Source organism: Muntiacus reevesi, chromosome 3 (genome assembly GCF_963930625.1).
Source record: "Muntiacus reevesi chromosome 3, mMunRee1.1, whole genome shotgun sequence".
Lineage (NCBI taxonomy): Eukaryota > Metazoa > Chordata > Mammalia > Artiodactyla > Cervidae > Muntiacus > Muntiacus reevesi.
Window position 1 is genome coordinate 179,264,947 of NC_089251.1, and position 17,057 is coordinate 179,282,003.

Consider the following 17,057-nt stretch of genomic DNA (forward strand, 5'->3'; position numbering starts at 1 on the left):
TTTCTGTTACTTTCTTGCCTAATGAAGGATGAAACACAAATTACAAGTTCTTCTACTTAAAGTTTCTTTGCTGTTGTTGATGATGTTGAGGGACTCTGCTGGCCTATTGTGCAGATCCCTAGTCTATTTAGAAATATTTGTTCCTCTGTTTAAGGACTAGACAAATGCCTGGATGAGAGTTTTTGCCCAACAAAGAATTATGGGAGTAAGACTGGGAAACCCGGGCACATTTCATCTGTGAATCTTATAGGTGTTCGTGCTAAAAAGAATTTAGAAACAAGGAGGGATTAGTTCAGTGGATCTGCCCTGTTGTTTTGCTGTGACTGAAGAAAGCAAGACTCTGCACATTAAAATTCTGAAAGTCCGTCACACCACTGAGAATAACGGATGAAAACCAGAGACTGTGAAATACGGCTTCCTCCCCACGACTCTGGGCTCATCACAGCCTCCTTTATCCTGCCTACAAGCAAAGTGTGAAAATCAACTGGAGGATCATGGAGAGAATGGCTAAACCTCAAGTGCTCCTCTTGAGTAAACAAGGATCATCCAAAATAGCAGAACCAAAGTTAGGAAAAAGATCCTTTGAAGGAAAAAAAATTTCCAAGTGAACTGGGAATTATTTGGAAGAATGAAAGCCACAACTATGATAGCAATCCTTTATAGCTTTTGTGGATAAGGAAAAAAAAATCCAACCAACACTTTGTAACTACAAGCTGATTTTTCTATAACTATGGCAAAGACCTAGTAAAACATTTTCTAACTCTTGTTTGGAATCCTTGCTTGGAACTGTTCCTGAGGAGAAAATGTCCTTTTGACAATTCTGAGTATTTAGAAGACAGTCTGTGCACAGAGTTACCTACCAAAGTTTTTGAAGAAGCAAGTTTCTGTAAATTTCAGATTAAAATGCTAACTGGAAGTGGGCTAATCAAATAGTGATAACTTCTACTTGCAGAAATAGATGTATTACTTTCAAAAACATATATAGTAAGATACTACTATTCTGGTAGCTGTTTTGACCTCTAAGCTATCCAAGCATTCACCAAAATCTACATCTTTGCATTGCCATAGATGACTTCCCATCATCATGTCTCTGTAAACTGGTGTTTAACACAACTTAGACTCTCAGGGCCCTTGAAAAGGAAATCACAAGAAATGATACATCTTTAAAATGCTTCTCAGGTCTTTGGCAATGAGTTCTGTGCTCCATAACTGATGTGCATACAATTTTCTCTAATTTGAACGCAAACCGGGCCAAGACATCCAGGACGACAGTAAATAATCTCCTCTGAGCTGTGGGGCATGTCCACTGTGTTTATCATACAGCACCTATTGGTTTTGTCTTCCTCACTTGCCGAGCAGGAGACCCTGAGTTGGTCATCTGAGGCACATTCTGGCAACTGTTGAAACTGTTTTGCTTGCTGTCTTTGTATTTCCTGCTGATCTGTTTTCTTCTTTCTCCCTGTGGATTGTGCACAGCATTGCAACACAGCTGGGGAGGAGAAATGGGTTTCTTGTACCTATGTTAGAAGGGCCATTAATTCCACAGATTTGCTCAAAGAAAATCGGAATTTTAATTCTGATTTTCACAATGAGTAGGTACTGCCTCACTGCTGGGGCATCTTCTCTTTGGTACTTGAGTAAATTTTCCTACTACTTTTATCTGCAAAAGATTTACTTAGTGCTCTGAAAATAGTTATGTGTTTGCATAGAAAAGACATTTATTCTGGAAATAAAAAGGACATAGAATGCATGTACGCCCTTGAAAAATTGAGACTGAACAAGATCAAATGTCTTGCTTGACATTTAGTTTTGGGGTCTTTGGATTCTGTGTTTAAATAAGAGTGACTGACATTTTTCTACTTAAAGATGTTAAAGAGAACTATAAAATTCCAGTGCTGAAAACATTTTAGCTCTTTAGTGGCCTCTTTTATCTACCAGATAGATAAACTGAGGCCCACAGCAGATGGGAGACATACTAAAGTCACATAGGACAGACCATTACTCATGACCTTTCTTCTACACTCTGTGATTCCTTTAGAGAAGAAATTGTTGGCTTTAGCAAAATGGGGTCACTCCACCTTCGTGAACCTTAAACAATATGGATTCTATAAGACTGCTTTCTCCAGTTCTTCTAGTTAACAGTATCACTGCTCACTATTCTTCCTGCAGGTTGTACCATGGCTTTCTCACTGATAGAAACTCCTAGACAGACAGTAGTAGAACCCAGGCTAGTAAGCTGGTTGGGATCTCAGACTTTTCTTTACAAACAAGGAGTTAGCCAGAGCAAAAACATCCTTACCACAAGTTCATACAAAGCAAATCTAACAAATATTGTATTTTTTGTTAGCCAATTACCACTGTTCTCTTAGCAACCTACCAGCCATTCAAGGAAACTGATGAATTTATCAACTGGGGATGAAGAGAAATAATTTTCAAGTGACCAATCAGTTTGGTTTTTAAAACACCTCCTGATTTTACACAGCGAAAGCAGAGAAAAATATCCCTTGATCCCAGATTCCTGAAAGTCTGGCCACAGGGTTCCATGAGGGCCCCTTGGGTTCATACATTATATTCCTGGATTTTGAAACCAGGTTAAGCCAGAAAACAGTTTCTAAGACAGTTGCTCAAAAGCAGGTTTGTGTGCTTAGTCACCTCAGACTTCAGTTGAAGCTAGTTCCCTTTCCAAAACCATTAAAAAGGAATTAGAGCTAACCTTAAACTGAAATCTTCTTGTTCTTATCCTACTTGACTGTAGCATATAAGATGACATTAAGCAGTGTGGGTAAAGTGTCTTGAATAGTGTGAAACTACTATATTTTCCCCTTTACTTTGTATTTCTAGTCCATATTCTTATAAACTCACCCAAATTCAAGGTACTCTGAGATCTACTTTTGCAAAACATGAAAGGCAAATGGACCAGGTAAACTCCATATAAATTCAATAAACATGAACCAAGAACCTGTTATATAGCCAGCAGTAGGCTATTGCCTGTGAAAATGATGAGAATAAACATAAGCCAGTGCATCAGAACTTAATATTAATGTCATTCAGTAGCAGAGCTATACACCTAGAAAAATTTTAAAGCCAAAAATACAGTATACTGTGTCATGTTTAACTGCTCTGGACATTGTAGGCATTTACTGTTGCTGTTAACAGTGTCATGGGAGACAATGTATTCACTCTAATTTGCCAGTAATGATTACACAGCAGATCTTCACCAATAAACTGATTCTTTTTTTAAGTTACAATAGTTTCAAATGTGTCAGGTCTGTCAGCTCAAGCCAGTGAATAGGGTCCCAGAGTCGGACACGACTGAAACAACCGAGCTTAACATAGGAGTCACTTAAAATCCTTCATTGACTGTTTGAACTGCAGGGTGATGAAGCAGGAAAATACGGTGGTGCTCTAGAGATCTTTCTTTTGCCCCTAGGGTATTTAAAAATCTGTATTTTGCTATTACTTTGTTATTTTCTCACACCGCTTGATCTATGTGTCTCTATTAAATTATATTTAATGTGAATATCAAGTATCTTACTTTCACTGACAACTTGAATTTATAAACATCATTTAAAGCAATTCATGATGAAAATAAGCCAACAGAAGATATAACTCAAAAGATGAAAAAAGATTTTGGGGTATGTCTCCAATTATTTGTCAACCAATTATTCAAAAATATTTGAGATAAGTCAATAAAGACTTGAGAGTTTAGAATATCAAATATTTGGTTGTGAGCTTGAAATAAACTAGTTTTTCAAAACACACCAAATAAACATATTTTGATACAATGATTTAGGGAATGTACTTGTGAAAGCTACTCTGAGGGCAAACCATGTACTAGATTATTTAATTTAGCCAGGGACTTGCATTCCTGAAGGTTGTTTCACATTTTAATTTTACTCAGATCCTCATCCTGATATTATTGTCTTTAGAACACCCAGCAGATGAAAGAGCTTCTAATTATTTTAATTAATAAAAATCAGGAAATCCAACACTGACTATCAGTCTCTTTATACTTCCTTGTCTCATCTAATAACCTGTAGTTCAACCTCAAAAGAAAGCTATGCCTCTTTTTATTATTCTTTTTTTTTTTTCTTTTTTGGCCACATAGGCAAGTGGGGTCTTAGCACAGATATGCAATCTTAGTCCCCCGACCAGGGATTGAACCCGCACCCGCTGTGCTGGAAGCACAGAGTCTTAAACACTGGATCACCAGAGAAGTCCCCATATGCCTCTTCTCTTTGCCAGGGCTAACCTTCTCCCTGTAATTCTCATCCCCACCCTTGCATCTTCACGTTTGCTCTCATTTTTCACTAGGGAAGCAGAAAAAGAGAACGGCTAAGTATTCTTCCTTGATATGAAGAGGGAGGGAAGGAAGAGAGAAAGAGAGGAAAAAGTGAGAAAAGCAGGAAAATTGGGGGAGGCAGAAAAGGGAGGGAGGGGGACACAGAAAGGGAGAGACAGACAGTACTTTTATAGGAGAAAAATAGAATGTTACTCAACTGGAAACACAGGCATTCTTCCAAAACACTGTGTTTGCAAAGCCCAGTTCCTTCAGATTTCAAAACACTACAAACACAGATTGGCCTGAAAATCAGTTAAGTGTTTCCCACCTACTTCCCACTGCTGCTCCCCTAGCTTCAACCTGCTATATGTGACTGGAGATGAAGCTTCACCAACTGCGTGCCTGTTTTCTTAACATGGCTTGGCCAGGAGTTGTGAAGTTGGCTCAGAAGACCTGAGTTAGCGGTGACCAGCCAACACGCCTCGCAACTTAGCACTAGGTAGGGCCATGAGCCAAATTGGGCCTTGGCTCTCTGCAGAGGAGAGTTATCCTAAATAATCACAGCAAAAGGAAGTGAGGAGGTCCTGCTCTCATCATGCAAGTCAAGTTGGCTAAATTCTGTCATTTTCTAAGCCTCCCACAAAGAAAACAGTGACTATAAATGTGAAAAAAAAAAAATCCTAAGATCTATCTTCTATGTCATATTATTGATTTGGTTCCCTTTTCAGAAGGCTGAAGACTTCCCAAAAAGGAAACCTACATTACTTTTAATTTGCCACAGAACTTGGCTTTGCATCAGTCATCTTAAGAAAATCTAAGAACTTCAAAATGCATTAATCCCCAGTGAACTGGATCTTTCTAAAATATTCATTCTCAGTGTTTTGGCAAAGTCACTCCATGTCACTAGCTTAATTGGTGGCAGGTTATTTTCCAGTTGTCAAATAATTTTTTCCTATTTAAGAGGCAGAAACAAAAACAGTCACTCATAAAGGAATTGAATAATTTGGATCACAAACAACATAAGAATTTATTTGAAAAACATTTTCCATTTAAGTAAAACGGCAAATCAGCTATAGTAGCTTCTTTACTACTTATTCTAATCTGCACTCACAGTCATTTTTTATTCATCAAATTCAGAGATACTGCTACAGAAAACTATTTCACAAAGTATTTAGAAAAAAATATATACAGTCTCTCTGATAGAAAGTTAATTAAAATAACAAAGCCAGGCAATATAAAGGTAAGATATAAAACAAGCTCACATTTATAAACACAAATAAATAAATATGTACAAAAGAGTCTATGCCAACATTAAACAAACAAAGCTTTACAATGCGAGTCATGGTGACAGCAATGGAAAACATCTCAGGATCCTAGACTGACTCTAACATGATATAGTTTAAAAAAAGGAAAAGGAAGAAAATAAAAAAACAACAAAAATTGAAACTGTTTTCCAACTCTCTTCCAACCCCAGAGAGTCTAACTTGATATTACTCTCAAAGTTAGGCTAAACTAAGTTTTGGCTCCAGAGCTAAATTCCTGAAGTTCTGTTTTGAGGGGGCTAAATGAAGGTGAGAACTACATGTGTAGAACTCAAGTCCACTTGCAAATGTTTCTATTCAGCTGTTTCTCCATTTTTTTTTTTTTTATCCTTACCTGATTACTGGAAATTTCTAAAGTGGAGCTAATACTGCTGTCAAATACGAAAAGAACATTTTTCCCAGATCTGCATGAATATGAGTAGAAATCAAAGATATTTTTAAAGTTCTCACTTTAATTACTTTTAACTACATAAGCACTTCGGGTAGTAATTTCACAGTTGAAAGCTAATTAAATTCTATCATCTCTAAGGCTTGGAAGAGAGTATATGAAGATTCAGTGACTAGTTAAGGTTAACTTTCATCTAGATGCAACCTCTGCCAAAATAAGCAGTCTGTTAACATACATGCCTATGGAAAACAATGTGATTCTGCTGTAGGGAATCTTAGTGACCTCAGGTTTACTATCTTTTCCTTCTGTCCACAACCCCTCTCCTGGGAAGGCCAGGCTGAGCCATGCTTTTATCTCCCAGTGTTCCAAGATGCTACAAAATGGAATGATATGAAAACTCAATACCACATCATCACCTGTTTGGGTCTGCCAAAGACCTTCATGACTGAGGATGAGCGGAAGGTGACATCCCTTGGTTGCTGCGCAGTCTGAGAGCTTTCCTATGTCTCAAACTAAGGGCTACCTGCTTCCCGCACAGAGGGAAAGGGCCCCAGGTGCTCAATCTGACTTCTGCCTTTAAGCAGTTTCGTTCTGCAGAATGTCTCATCTTCTCATCACCTAGGTTGCTACCAGAACCTGAAACGTCTCAGATAACCCAGAGCAAATGTAAAGATACAGCACATATTGAGACCAATTTCTAAGAAACTGGATACTCATCCATCATTTAAGAACAATTAAAATGCGGTCTCCTACACATTCACTAGCAAGCACATTACTCAGGATAGTCTGAAAGTTAGGCTAAAAGCTGCTTTCTATTATGCATGACTTATATGCAGAAACCTAATCCATAAATAACACCCCATCTATTTTGCCAGATCTCCTCTGGTTCTTATAATCAGAGGACTTATATACAGTTTTCAGACTGGCAAGTGTAGACTCACATGTTTATATATTATTCTGATTATAAGTCACCCACCTAAGTCTCAGTTTATATTCTTTGGAACAAAACTTTTGAAAGAGGAAGTAAGAGGCTTTTCACTTGTGCAAATGGAAATATCTTAAAAGTCTCTGGAGCTATGACAAGACCATAGAGTCTCAATAGTTGTTTTTCCCAAAAGGGCAAGACTGTTGTACACAGCATGCTAATGGAAATTCCATTCCTCCCATGAACCCATGGCTCAATATACAGTGGAGGATCAAAAATAGAGGTGTAAGAGGTTCATCTTCAACTACAGTGAGGTCCACTGTAATGAAACCCCAACATTAAATTTGATTCAAAAGTACAGGATTAAATTATAATTAATAATGATGTTTAAGTCGTGTCTTGGATAGGATAAATGAAACAACATGACTTCATATTATCTAGGTCAAAATTTGGGAAATTCTTTCTTAGGCACATTGTGGTCTTCATGGTTAAACATTTAAGATAATGGAAAATACACCTTTCTAAACTTGGTCAGACATCATTCTTTTGTCTCTGTAGTTAAAAAACGAGGAAATGCTACTGCATTCATGGAAACTAGCAGAGATGGGACTTGTGGGCATCCAAAATAGTTTTAAATATTAGTATGCTTTTTTAAAGATTTTTTGGATGTGCACTATTTTAAAAGTCTTTATTGAATTTGTTTCAACATTGTTTCTGTTTTATGTTCTGGTGTTTTGACTCAAGGCATGTGGAATCTTAGATCCCTGACCAGGGATCGAATCCACACCCCACCCTCACCCCCGACATTGGAAGGCAAAGTCCTCACCAGTGGATGACCAGGGAAGTCCTTATTAGTATGCTTTTGCTTGTTGAGAAAGATGATGGAGCAAATGACCATATCCAAACCCAATTATTTGGTGGAGTGTGAATAAACTCTAAACTAAACTTGTCCATAGCCTGGCCTGTTCCTTGTCCTCTAACCTTAATATTTCACCTCCCAGCCCAAGTTCCGATTGGTCAATTCAGTTATATATTTTAAAAACCCTATCCCCTGTGGGTACTGAATCATGTTGCTCTCAGTAGTGAAGTTTTAGTGATGGTGGAAACTCTCCCATGGAAGAAACACACTGAAAAGACAGATAGTGAATTTCACAAATGCCTTCTTCATAAAACCCATTGGTCATATATATGCAGTTACCTAGGTAAGACCACGTTTACATCTGTTAGTCAGAGCTTGACTGCTTGCACATCTTTGTGTTTGTGCAGACTGATTCCTCTTTCTTATATTAAAGATATCAAAACTTTGTGCTGTGGCTGAAAGTGTCTGACATGATAATATTTTTATAGAAGTTATCTGAATGAGCATTGCAATAACCCTTGACCTTATCAATGACCTGATGGACAGGAATGATCGATGTTTGTTCTCCATCAACGTGAGTCAGTTTTGATGAGGACTTGTCCATGGAAGCATTGTCTGAAAGAAATTACACAAGAAATTAGGCTGCAAGGTGAGCTGATAATATGCCTGAGGGCTACCGTTTTGGACCCTCTATTTTGCACATTAAAGAAGATCACAAAGGAAATAAAGCTCTGATTCTTAGTTTTGGTAGCAGGCAGCACTAAAATTTCATGTTTCTCATCTTCAAAGTGCATTCCTGCATATGAATGAATGTTAATGTGCCTTCTAGTAATTTGTGGGGGTTTGTTTTAAGAAATGTTCTTCTAAGTGGTATTTTTCAAAGAGCCAGTGAATAGAGTCATCAGAAAATTGAGGCAAAAATATATATGGCAAATGGCTCGCACAAAGTAGTGACAGATTATATAACAATGAATTAAAAAGTGCTGAAATATCTGTGGAAGAAACAATATGATGTCTATGATATGTTTTCACAGTAATACAGAAAGGGGAAAATGTGTAGGTGGCTATGAGTTGATAGACTCAAGGGGATTCATTATATTATCCTCTCTACTTTTTATATGTGTTGACATTTCATAATAAAATTTTTAATGAAATATAATTTAAAGAATTTTGGAAAAGAAAAGTGAATAAAAAACATAAAAGCTATTTTGGACACATTTTTTCATGGAAAAAACTTGTGAAATGATTGCAATATAGAAAAAAAGGGCATCTTTTATTAATTATTTTTAAATTATAGAATCCAAAATTATCTTTATCAGAAATATTTTAAGTATATGTTTTCATTAACTTTCCTACAGTCTCAGAATAATGTTATTATTGCTGGCAGCAATAAAATCACAGTAACTAACAGTAATAAATGATTGCTAAATACATTTCTGTCCTAAATATCTCAGTACATATATTAAACATTATTTTCCTAGACCCATAGCTTTCTAAAATTGGCTCAGCCAATGCTTTGAAACTCTGTCGTGTGTGTGTATGTGTTAGTTGCTCAGTCGTGTCTGACTCTTTGCAACCCCAAGGACAGTTGCTGGCTACTCTTCTCTGTCCATGGAATTCTCCAGGCAAGAAAACTGGAAACTCTGTTAAACACTATTATCTATAAGTACACATGACTATTTTCATGTACCCCATGAGTATCTTGTAAGTATCTCTCTTCCTCCCTCTCCCAACACATTTTGGAAAAAAATTCTATCTTAAAATCAACTACAGAGATTTCACATCAGTGAATGAGCAAATTTGACCTTCTACAAAGTACTCAGTCTCCTGCAGTTGTATCATGTCTATTCACTGTGGAAGAGGCAAAAATTCTATCATGAAAAACTGTGCCTAGAAATCATGGCTCAAAATGGAATGTTCACTCCACGTGTTTTATGTTTTGAGTATGCTGGACCCAGTATGTGACTTAACATTAAAAATCCATCCATAATTGGCAAAAGCCATGGCTATTGTATCTGTTGTCTTTGGAAATGACTCAAATTGTTCAACTGTGGTCTTGGTGTTGGAGCAGACACTAAATACAATGAAAGCTAAAATTTTAAATGTTGTGTCCATCTCACTAGAGGAAGCAAGAGAGAACAGATGGTCTATGGGAAGAGTGGGCAGACTGAAACATGGTGGGATGACCCAGGATTGGTGAGAAAAAGGCTCAGGGGTCATTATATAAGGGCCCCTCCCCGTTCAGCTCTCAGCAAGCTGATTGATTCTATGCTTTCCTTCCGTTCACACATTCACTAGCCATTGGTTTTCGGTTGGGAATTTTTCTATTGGCTTAAATCTTAATAATGAACAATTTGTACTTGATGTTTTTAGAAAACCACACATCTTCAAAAAACCTTCAAAGATACATTCATTCTATTTCATTGACAACTTCCAGGAGCACACAGTTTTTAAAGACTTTGACCAGCTCCATTCCAAATATGTGACCCAATTTTCTGGATCTTCACAGTCTAATAAAGTAAAATTCTGAGCTAGGTCTGTGTTTCTACATATATGTTATTCCCAGTTCTGCAATTCCTCTAGTTATTATATTGTGGATAATATAGATTTTTTATTATTTCTATAAGTTTGAAAACCAGGGGCTAGGGAAATGAACTATTATTTGACTGATGCTGAAATTTCAAGCAGACAAAAGTCCTCAAAAAGCAGGCTTGGAATCGACAATTTCTCTTTTATGACTTCTGTCAATGTACCATGACATATCCAGTAATTCATAAGAGCAGTGAAAAGATAAAGAATTGTACTCAATTCTACAATGAACCTCTCAAGTACTGCTTTTTTTTTTCCTTTCTGTTACATGACCCACTAACTCCAGAGCATGGTACATTTCCTAGAAGGAGCAGCTTGCAGATACCCCCATGCATAGAAGAGCCAGCCCAGCACATGACCATTTGACAGTTCAGAAATTCCAGTTCAATGCAGGAATGTCCTTGTGCCAGCTGAGAATTATTGTAAAGAAGAAGCCATTTTGCTGGTGCAGCAAGAGTCTTAGTTGAATCCATGCAAATATTCTATTACCTTGCAAAAAAATTCATGCATTCAAAAAAGTAATAAAAGTTTACCTGAATGATCCACTTTTGTTGAAGGAATGATCTTAGAAGACATTATCTACAATTCCAAGAAATAAACCATCTAGATATCCATGATGATATGCAGTGACTTTCTACATACCCCAAGTGACCTAGGTATACCAGCAGTCCCACTGAGAACTGGCTAGGTTGCAGAAGACCCTTCATATGTTGACTGACTGGAATGATTACACCATGAAAGTCATGTCATACCATTGACTATATCTTTATACTAGTTAACAAGAACCTGTTTAACCCCAAATGTTTGAAAAGAAACAATTAACATAAGTGAAGTCTTCAAAAATAAATATCCAAGATTTTGAAACAGTAAAGCCTTTCTTTGGTATCCCCACTTCTACAGTCCCTTTTATCCTCTAGTCAGCTTCCCCCATGATGCTATTTCCAAATATTTTATACTTTCAAAATGCCCTCTGTTCCAAAATATCTACCTGTTATCTTCTTTACCATTTTAATAGTCATTTTTCAGGCTAGCTATTCTCAGTTATATTAACAGGAAAATAATTCAATTGGGCTAATTCCTATGCATTCACAACTAACTTATAATGCATTAAGCATTTGGATTTTAAAGGGGAGACAAAATGAGTATCTAATTTTAAGGCTGATTTAATAAAGTATAAAATTCACTCAATTTAAGTACAGTAGAGGCTTCCACAATAGTTGGGGTTAGGGGCACTGACTTCCTGAACAACTGAAAATCTGAGTACAATTTACAGTTGGCTCTCTGTGTCTGAGCTTCTTCAGTGTCCATAGTTCTGCATCCATGTATTCAGTCAAATGCGGGTCATGTAATACTGTTTGTTGTATTTGGAACTTAAAAAAAACCAGCATGTGGACCTGCACAGTTCAAACTGTTCTGTTCAAGAGTTAACTGTAAACAATATTTTGTGCCAGGAAACAACCAATTAGATAGACTAATCTATCTCAGATTATATGCCTGTTATCATGTTTCTCACACAGGTGTTTCAGGCAAGAATGCAAAGGCCTCTTAATTTTAAGGAAAACTGCTTGTGGGCAGGACTCAAAGACTGCACCCCATTCTGGAAGAGTTCATAGCTTCTATTCAATTCCCCAAAGTATCCCTGACTCCAAGAAACTTTAAGAACTGCTGTCCTAAGCTGCTCCAAGTTTTCAGATACTTTTAAAAAATAATTTTATTTATTTATTGGCTGTACTGCATCTTCGTTGCCGGCTGGGCTCTTTTCCAGTTGTGGTGAACAGGGGCTACTCTCTAGTTCTGCGCGGGCTTCTCATTGCAGGGGCTTCTCTTGTTGCTGAGCACTCTAGGGCGCCCAGGCTTCAGTAGAGGCACAAGGGCTCAGAAGCTGCCGTTCCTGGGCTCTATAGCACACGGTTGCGGCACACGGGCTTAATTGCTCCTGGGCATGTAGGATCTTCCCAGACGAGGGATCGAACCCATGTCTCCTGCAGTGGCAGGCAGATTCTTTACTGCTGGGCCACCAGGGAAGCCCTTCAGATCTTTCTTTGACTAATTTTGGAATTAAAAAACTCTCTAAACATTCAAACTTCTTTTCCACAGTGCTATCTTGAATCCCAGGGAGTGGGCACCAGAGTGGTACAAGCAGGAACATGTGGAAAGATTCAAATGTACATAAGGGTCACTTGAAATGCAAGTGTTACAATGTGAACATTTATACACACATCACACAAATCACTCCATTCTTGCCAAATATGAATGTTTTTGGTGCCATTTGCTTCTGCCTACATTTATTAGCTAAACAAATACAAAATTTAAAAGCATTTCCATTACCTTTTATAAGCATCTTTCATTTAGAAAGTGCTGGATACCAAGTGTTGAGAGTTGTTTAATTAGTATTTAAAAGCAGCATTTCTGTTATTTTCAACTGAAATTATTAAAGGAGGATACCTTTTCACATTGTTCACTGGCTATCAAGGATTGCAAAATGGTCTTTGCAGGCATATGTCATTTTATTTCACTTCACTTTGAAGCCCTTCACAGATTGCAGTTTTTATAAATTGAAGATTTGTGTTGTCTGATGACAGTCAAGCACATTTTTCAGCAATAAAGTATCTTTTAAAATTAAGGTATGTACATTTTTTGACATAATTGTATTACACACAATAGACTGTGGTATGGGGTAAACATATAAGCATATATTTATACATGGTGCTTATAATCACTGAGAAAGCAAAAAATTCCTGTGACTCTTTATTGCAATATTCAATACATTATGGTGGTCTGAAGCCAAATTCTCTGCATGTCTGAAGTCAGCCTGTGTTTTCATAGTCTTCAGGCTCAGTGTCAGAAAGTGCGATCATTGTAAATATCATCAAGATTTGGTAGATGAATAAAGATACAATGCTTCTCATCATCTGTATCACTTTCCAAACATAATGTTCCCTCTTTCATATTTAATCAGTAATGTAGAGAGCAATCATCAGTAACACTTCCAATGGTTAGGGACTTAAGTATCTTTTTTGATTAAGGTATAATTGACATATATCATTATTAGTTTTAGGCATACACTATCATGATTTTATATTTGTGTATATTTCACAGGACTTCAGTCTTTCACATACAAGCTGGATGGTGTCTCTTCCTGTTTTCATTCCAACTTGCCAGGTAACTGTCATACTATGCTGAAATAATCTGCAACTCAATTTCCGTATTTTTTAAATAAAGATAAAACTTTTAAAAACAAGATACCATACTTCTTTAGGAAAATTAAATTTTAAAGAAAATGAAGTTACAAAAATATTGAGTTAATGATACTCTGACAATGTAGGTTCAATCTTGGCTGTAAATTCTTTAAAAAAGGACAAAATATTCACAAAGGTGCTGAAGGTGCAAGTAAATTTTGATTTTCCTAAGTCTGAAATAAGCACCCTAATGGGCACTGTGATCTATGAATCTTTATGACATGCCAGTTCTCACCATGAACATATGATGGGAAGTGTCCCAGAGAGCATCTTTACCAGCACCTTTCTGGCCAGAATGACTCACCGGTGTGGCTGTTCCTTTTGAAGTAGGTGGTAGAGCTGGATTTAGACTTGGATGTAAGGTAGGTTGAGTTAGAACCAATGGAGCTGGAGGACAAAGATTTTCCTAGATTATCAGAACTCTTCTTGATGATATTGGTAGCTGTCTTACTCCAATCTGAAAGAAATGACATCTCTCCATGAGTCTGCTTGAGAGGGGATATAGTCTGCTATGAGCGCTTCCCTGGTGGCTTAGCAGTAAAGAATCTGCCTGCAATGCAGGAGATGCAGGTTCGAACCCTGAGTTGGGAAGATCCCCTGGAGGAGGGCATGGCAACCCACTCCAGTATTCTTACCTGGAGAATCCCATGGACAGAGGAGCCTGGTGGGCTACAGCCCATGGGGTTACAGAGTTGGACACAACTGACCTAGCACACATGCACACACTTTGCCTTGGAAAATCATCACATTATTTAAGTAACTGATTCATAACATTAGACGTTCTGACACATCATACAAGAGACGGACATGTCAACAGTAACAACTCGAAGAAACAGAAAAGTTTCTTAATTTGACCTCATGTTTAAAACTCTACTTAATATCTTCAGGTTGAGAAGTAACCACTGGAGTTTTGTTTTAAAAGTAATATTTTTCTTCAGGGATTTTTTTCATATTGAGAAAAATCTCTTTTGTCTAATAATGTACATGAAGACTTCAAAAATATGGAAAGGTACATAGGGTATAGTGGATATCCAAGTAGTTAAATTAGACATAAAACCTTGAGCAACTCACTTAACCTATCTGGAACTCATGCTTCTCCTTTGCAAAACAGAACAGTCAGGTCTGAAGTCCTCAGATCCCGTGCAGTCTTAATCTAAGATTCCAACCAAGCATCTTTACACACTCCACCTTTACACCTTGCTACCACTGGGACTAGGCTGCTCTGACAATGCAAATGTGTGTGTGCTCAGTCGCTTAGGTGTATCTGATTCTTTGCAACCCCATGGACTGTAGCCCGCCAGCTCCTCTGTCCATGGAGTTTTCCAGGCAAGAATACTGGAGTGGGTTGCCATATCAAGGGATCTTCCTGATCCAGGTATCGAACCTGAGTCTCCAGCATTGGCAGGCAGATTCTTTACTACTGAGCCACCTGGGAAGCCCAAATGACAAACGCTTCTGACCACACTCTTAATGTTAGAAGCTCGATCACCAACATGCCCCTTTACCTGAGTTGTCTGCCAACCGAAATCTACCACAGCAGAGATGCCGCCTCCACTGTTTCTGAACATTCTCCTTCATAGCACAGTGGAAGATAAATATAAATAAGCCTGGGACAAAAGAAAATATAAATAATTAGGCAAATTGACACATTGCTAAAGATAAATCTTACAAAACATATGGATTCAATTTAATTTTTTTTTAACACCCAAATGACTAAGAAACAAAGATCCTAAGGAATCTTTAAGTATGCAGCTGATGTTTTAATCCTTTAGACTAGAACAGAGGCTCAGATAAAACTAGAACAATTACATGAATGTAATTCTGTCCTTCCTTTATTCAGTATTTGTTATGACATAACCTAAAGACTAATCTGAAATAGGCAATATTCAATTTAAGAGACACTTCATGTTTCCCTTACGTTTGTTTTAAAATTATGTGAAAACATAGAGAAAACATCCACGAGCTCATCATCTATTTCAATTTGTGTATTCTAAGCTATTTTATGTAAGCATGTTATTGTAAGTCTGGGCCATAGAAAAGTGGTATTTTTACAAGTCAAAAATGGCCCCAAATCAGCAATTTCATGTCGCTCCACCTGGCCTGCTTTAGTTTCTCAACATTTTAATGCAGAAGTATTTCTGTATTGTCAAGTGGTCTTCATATACTTATAGTTTGCCTGCATCTATCAAAAACTGTACCACTTGTGCTTTTGCAGCCAGCCCCTTTTAACTCTTCAAGGAATTTGCTTTTGCATTTTTACCTTCTCGTGGCTGCCTCAATTTCTCCCTCCCTTCCTCCAAACTTGGTTATTCCCATTACTCACAAGCATATCCTAGTAACTCTCTTTTAAATAATCAAAGAATTTCTCCTTTAACCCCCAATCTTCTTCCAGCTTCTACTTCTTCATTTCCTTTCTCAATAAAACATGCAATAACTAACTTTTGCTGTCTCTACTTTTTCTCATTTCTTTTCTTCTCAACCTGCCCCAAGGAGGCCACATGTCCGCCGTCTCTGAAGCGACTGTCCACATCGCTGAAGACCACTAAAACTGTTCCTGTGGATCACTGGAACTCCCCTACTGTTAACTCAGTTTTCTTTCCCATCTTACTAGACCTCTCAACAGTATTCAAAACAATTGACTACTCTCTCATTCTTGAAATACATCCACTCTTTTTTAAAGATTTTTTTTTTCATGTGGATCACTTTTTTTTAGTCTTTATTGATTTTTGTTACAACATCGCTTCTGTTCTATGATTTGGTTTTATGGCTGAGAGGCATGTGGGGTTTTAGCTCCCTGACCAAGGATCAAACACATACTCCCTGCATTGGAAGGTGGTCTTATCCACTGGACTGCTAGGGAAGCCCCTTGAAATACATTCTTGATACCATTTTCTCCTGTGGTGGAGGTGGTTTAGTCACTAAGTCATGTCCGACTCTTGAGACCCCATGGACCGTAGTCCTCCAAGCTCCTCTATCCACGGGATTTCCCAGGCAGGAATACCAGAGTGGGTTGCCATATCCTTCTCCAGGGAATCTTCCCGACCCAGGGATTGAACCCACATCTCCTGCATTGCAAGTGGATTCTTTACTGCTGAGCCACCATCCCTGATGTTCAAAATAGCAGTGCTCTTCATCATTACCCTCAAACAAACATATTAAACTCATTTCAGTTCAATAATTTGACAACTCTTCCTTCAAACCTTTCCATAACAGGATCTTAACCTGCCATTCAGGTCTTAGATCAAACTCCTCAAAGAGGCCATCATCAACGGTTTCTTTTTATTTTTTATGTCTTAGCCTCTGTTCACACCCTTGCACACAACTATTTTTGCTATGGCACTGATCAGTACCTGATATTCTTGTATTCCTTATGTATTCATTTATCTCTTTGCTTGATTATCCCTTGCTAGTAAATAATAAGCTCCAAGAACACAGGGATGCTTGTCTATCTAA

The 17,057-nt window shown here is 37.6% G+C and overlaps 1 protein-coding gene across 4 annotated transcripts in view; it reads right to left on the reverse strand.

Moving 5' to 3' along the window:
- Positions 1-5,297: 5,297 nt before the first annotated feature.
- Positions 5,298-17,057, reverse strand: part of ADGRG6 (adhesion G protein-coupled receptor G6) — a 154,258-nt gene continuing 142,498 nt past the window's right edge. For 3 of the 4 annotated variants that reach the window (XM_065931247.1, XM_065931250.1, XM_065931248.1), the window contains 3 exons: positions 15,110-15,211; positions 13,909-14,061; positions 5,298-8,391 (listed from right to left, as the gene is read on the reverse strand). In XM_065931247.1, the coding sequence (XP_065787319.1) occupies positions 8,213-8,391; positions 13,909-14,061; positions 15,110-15,211 (434 nt within the window). In that variant the 3' untranslated portion in view covers positions 5,298-8,212. Of the gene's footprint in view, positions 8,392-10,898; positions 10,945-13,908; positions 14,062-15,109; positions 15,212-17,057 lie in introns of all 4 variants that reach the window. The other variant, XM_065931249.1, reaches the window with a different exon arrangement.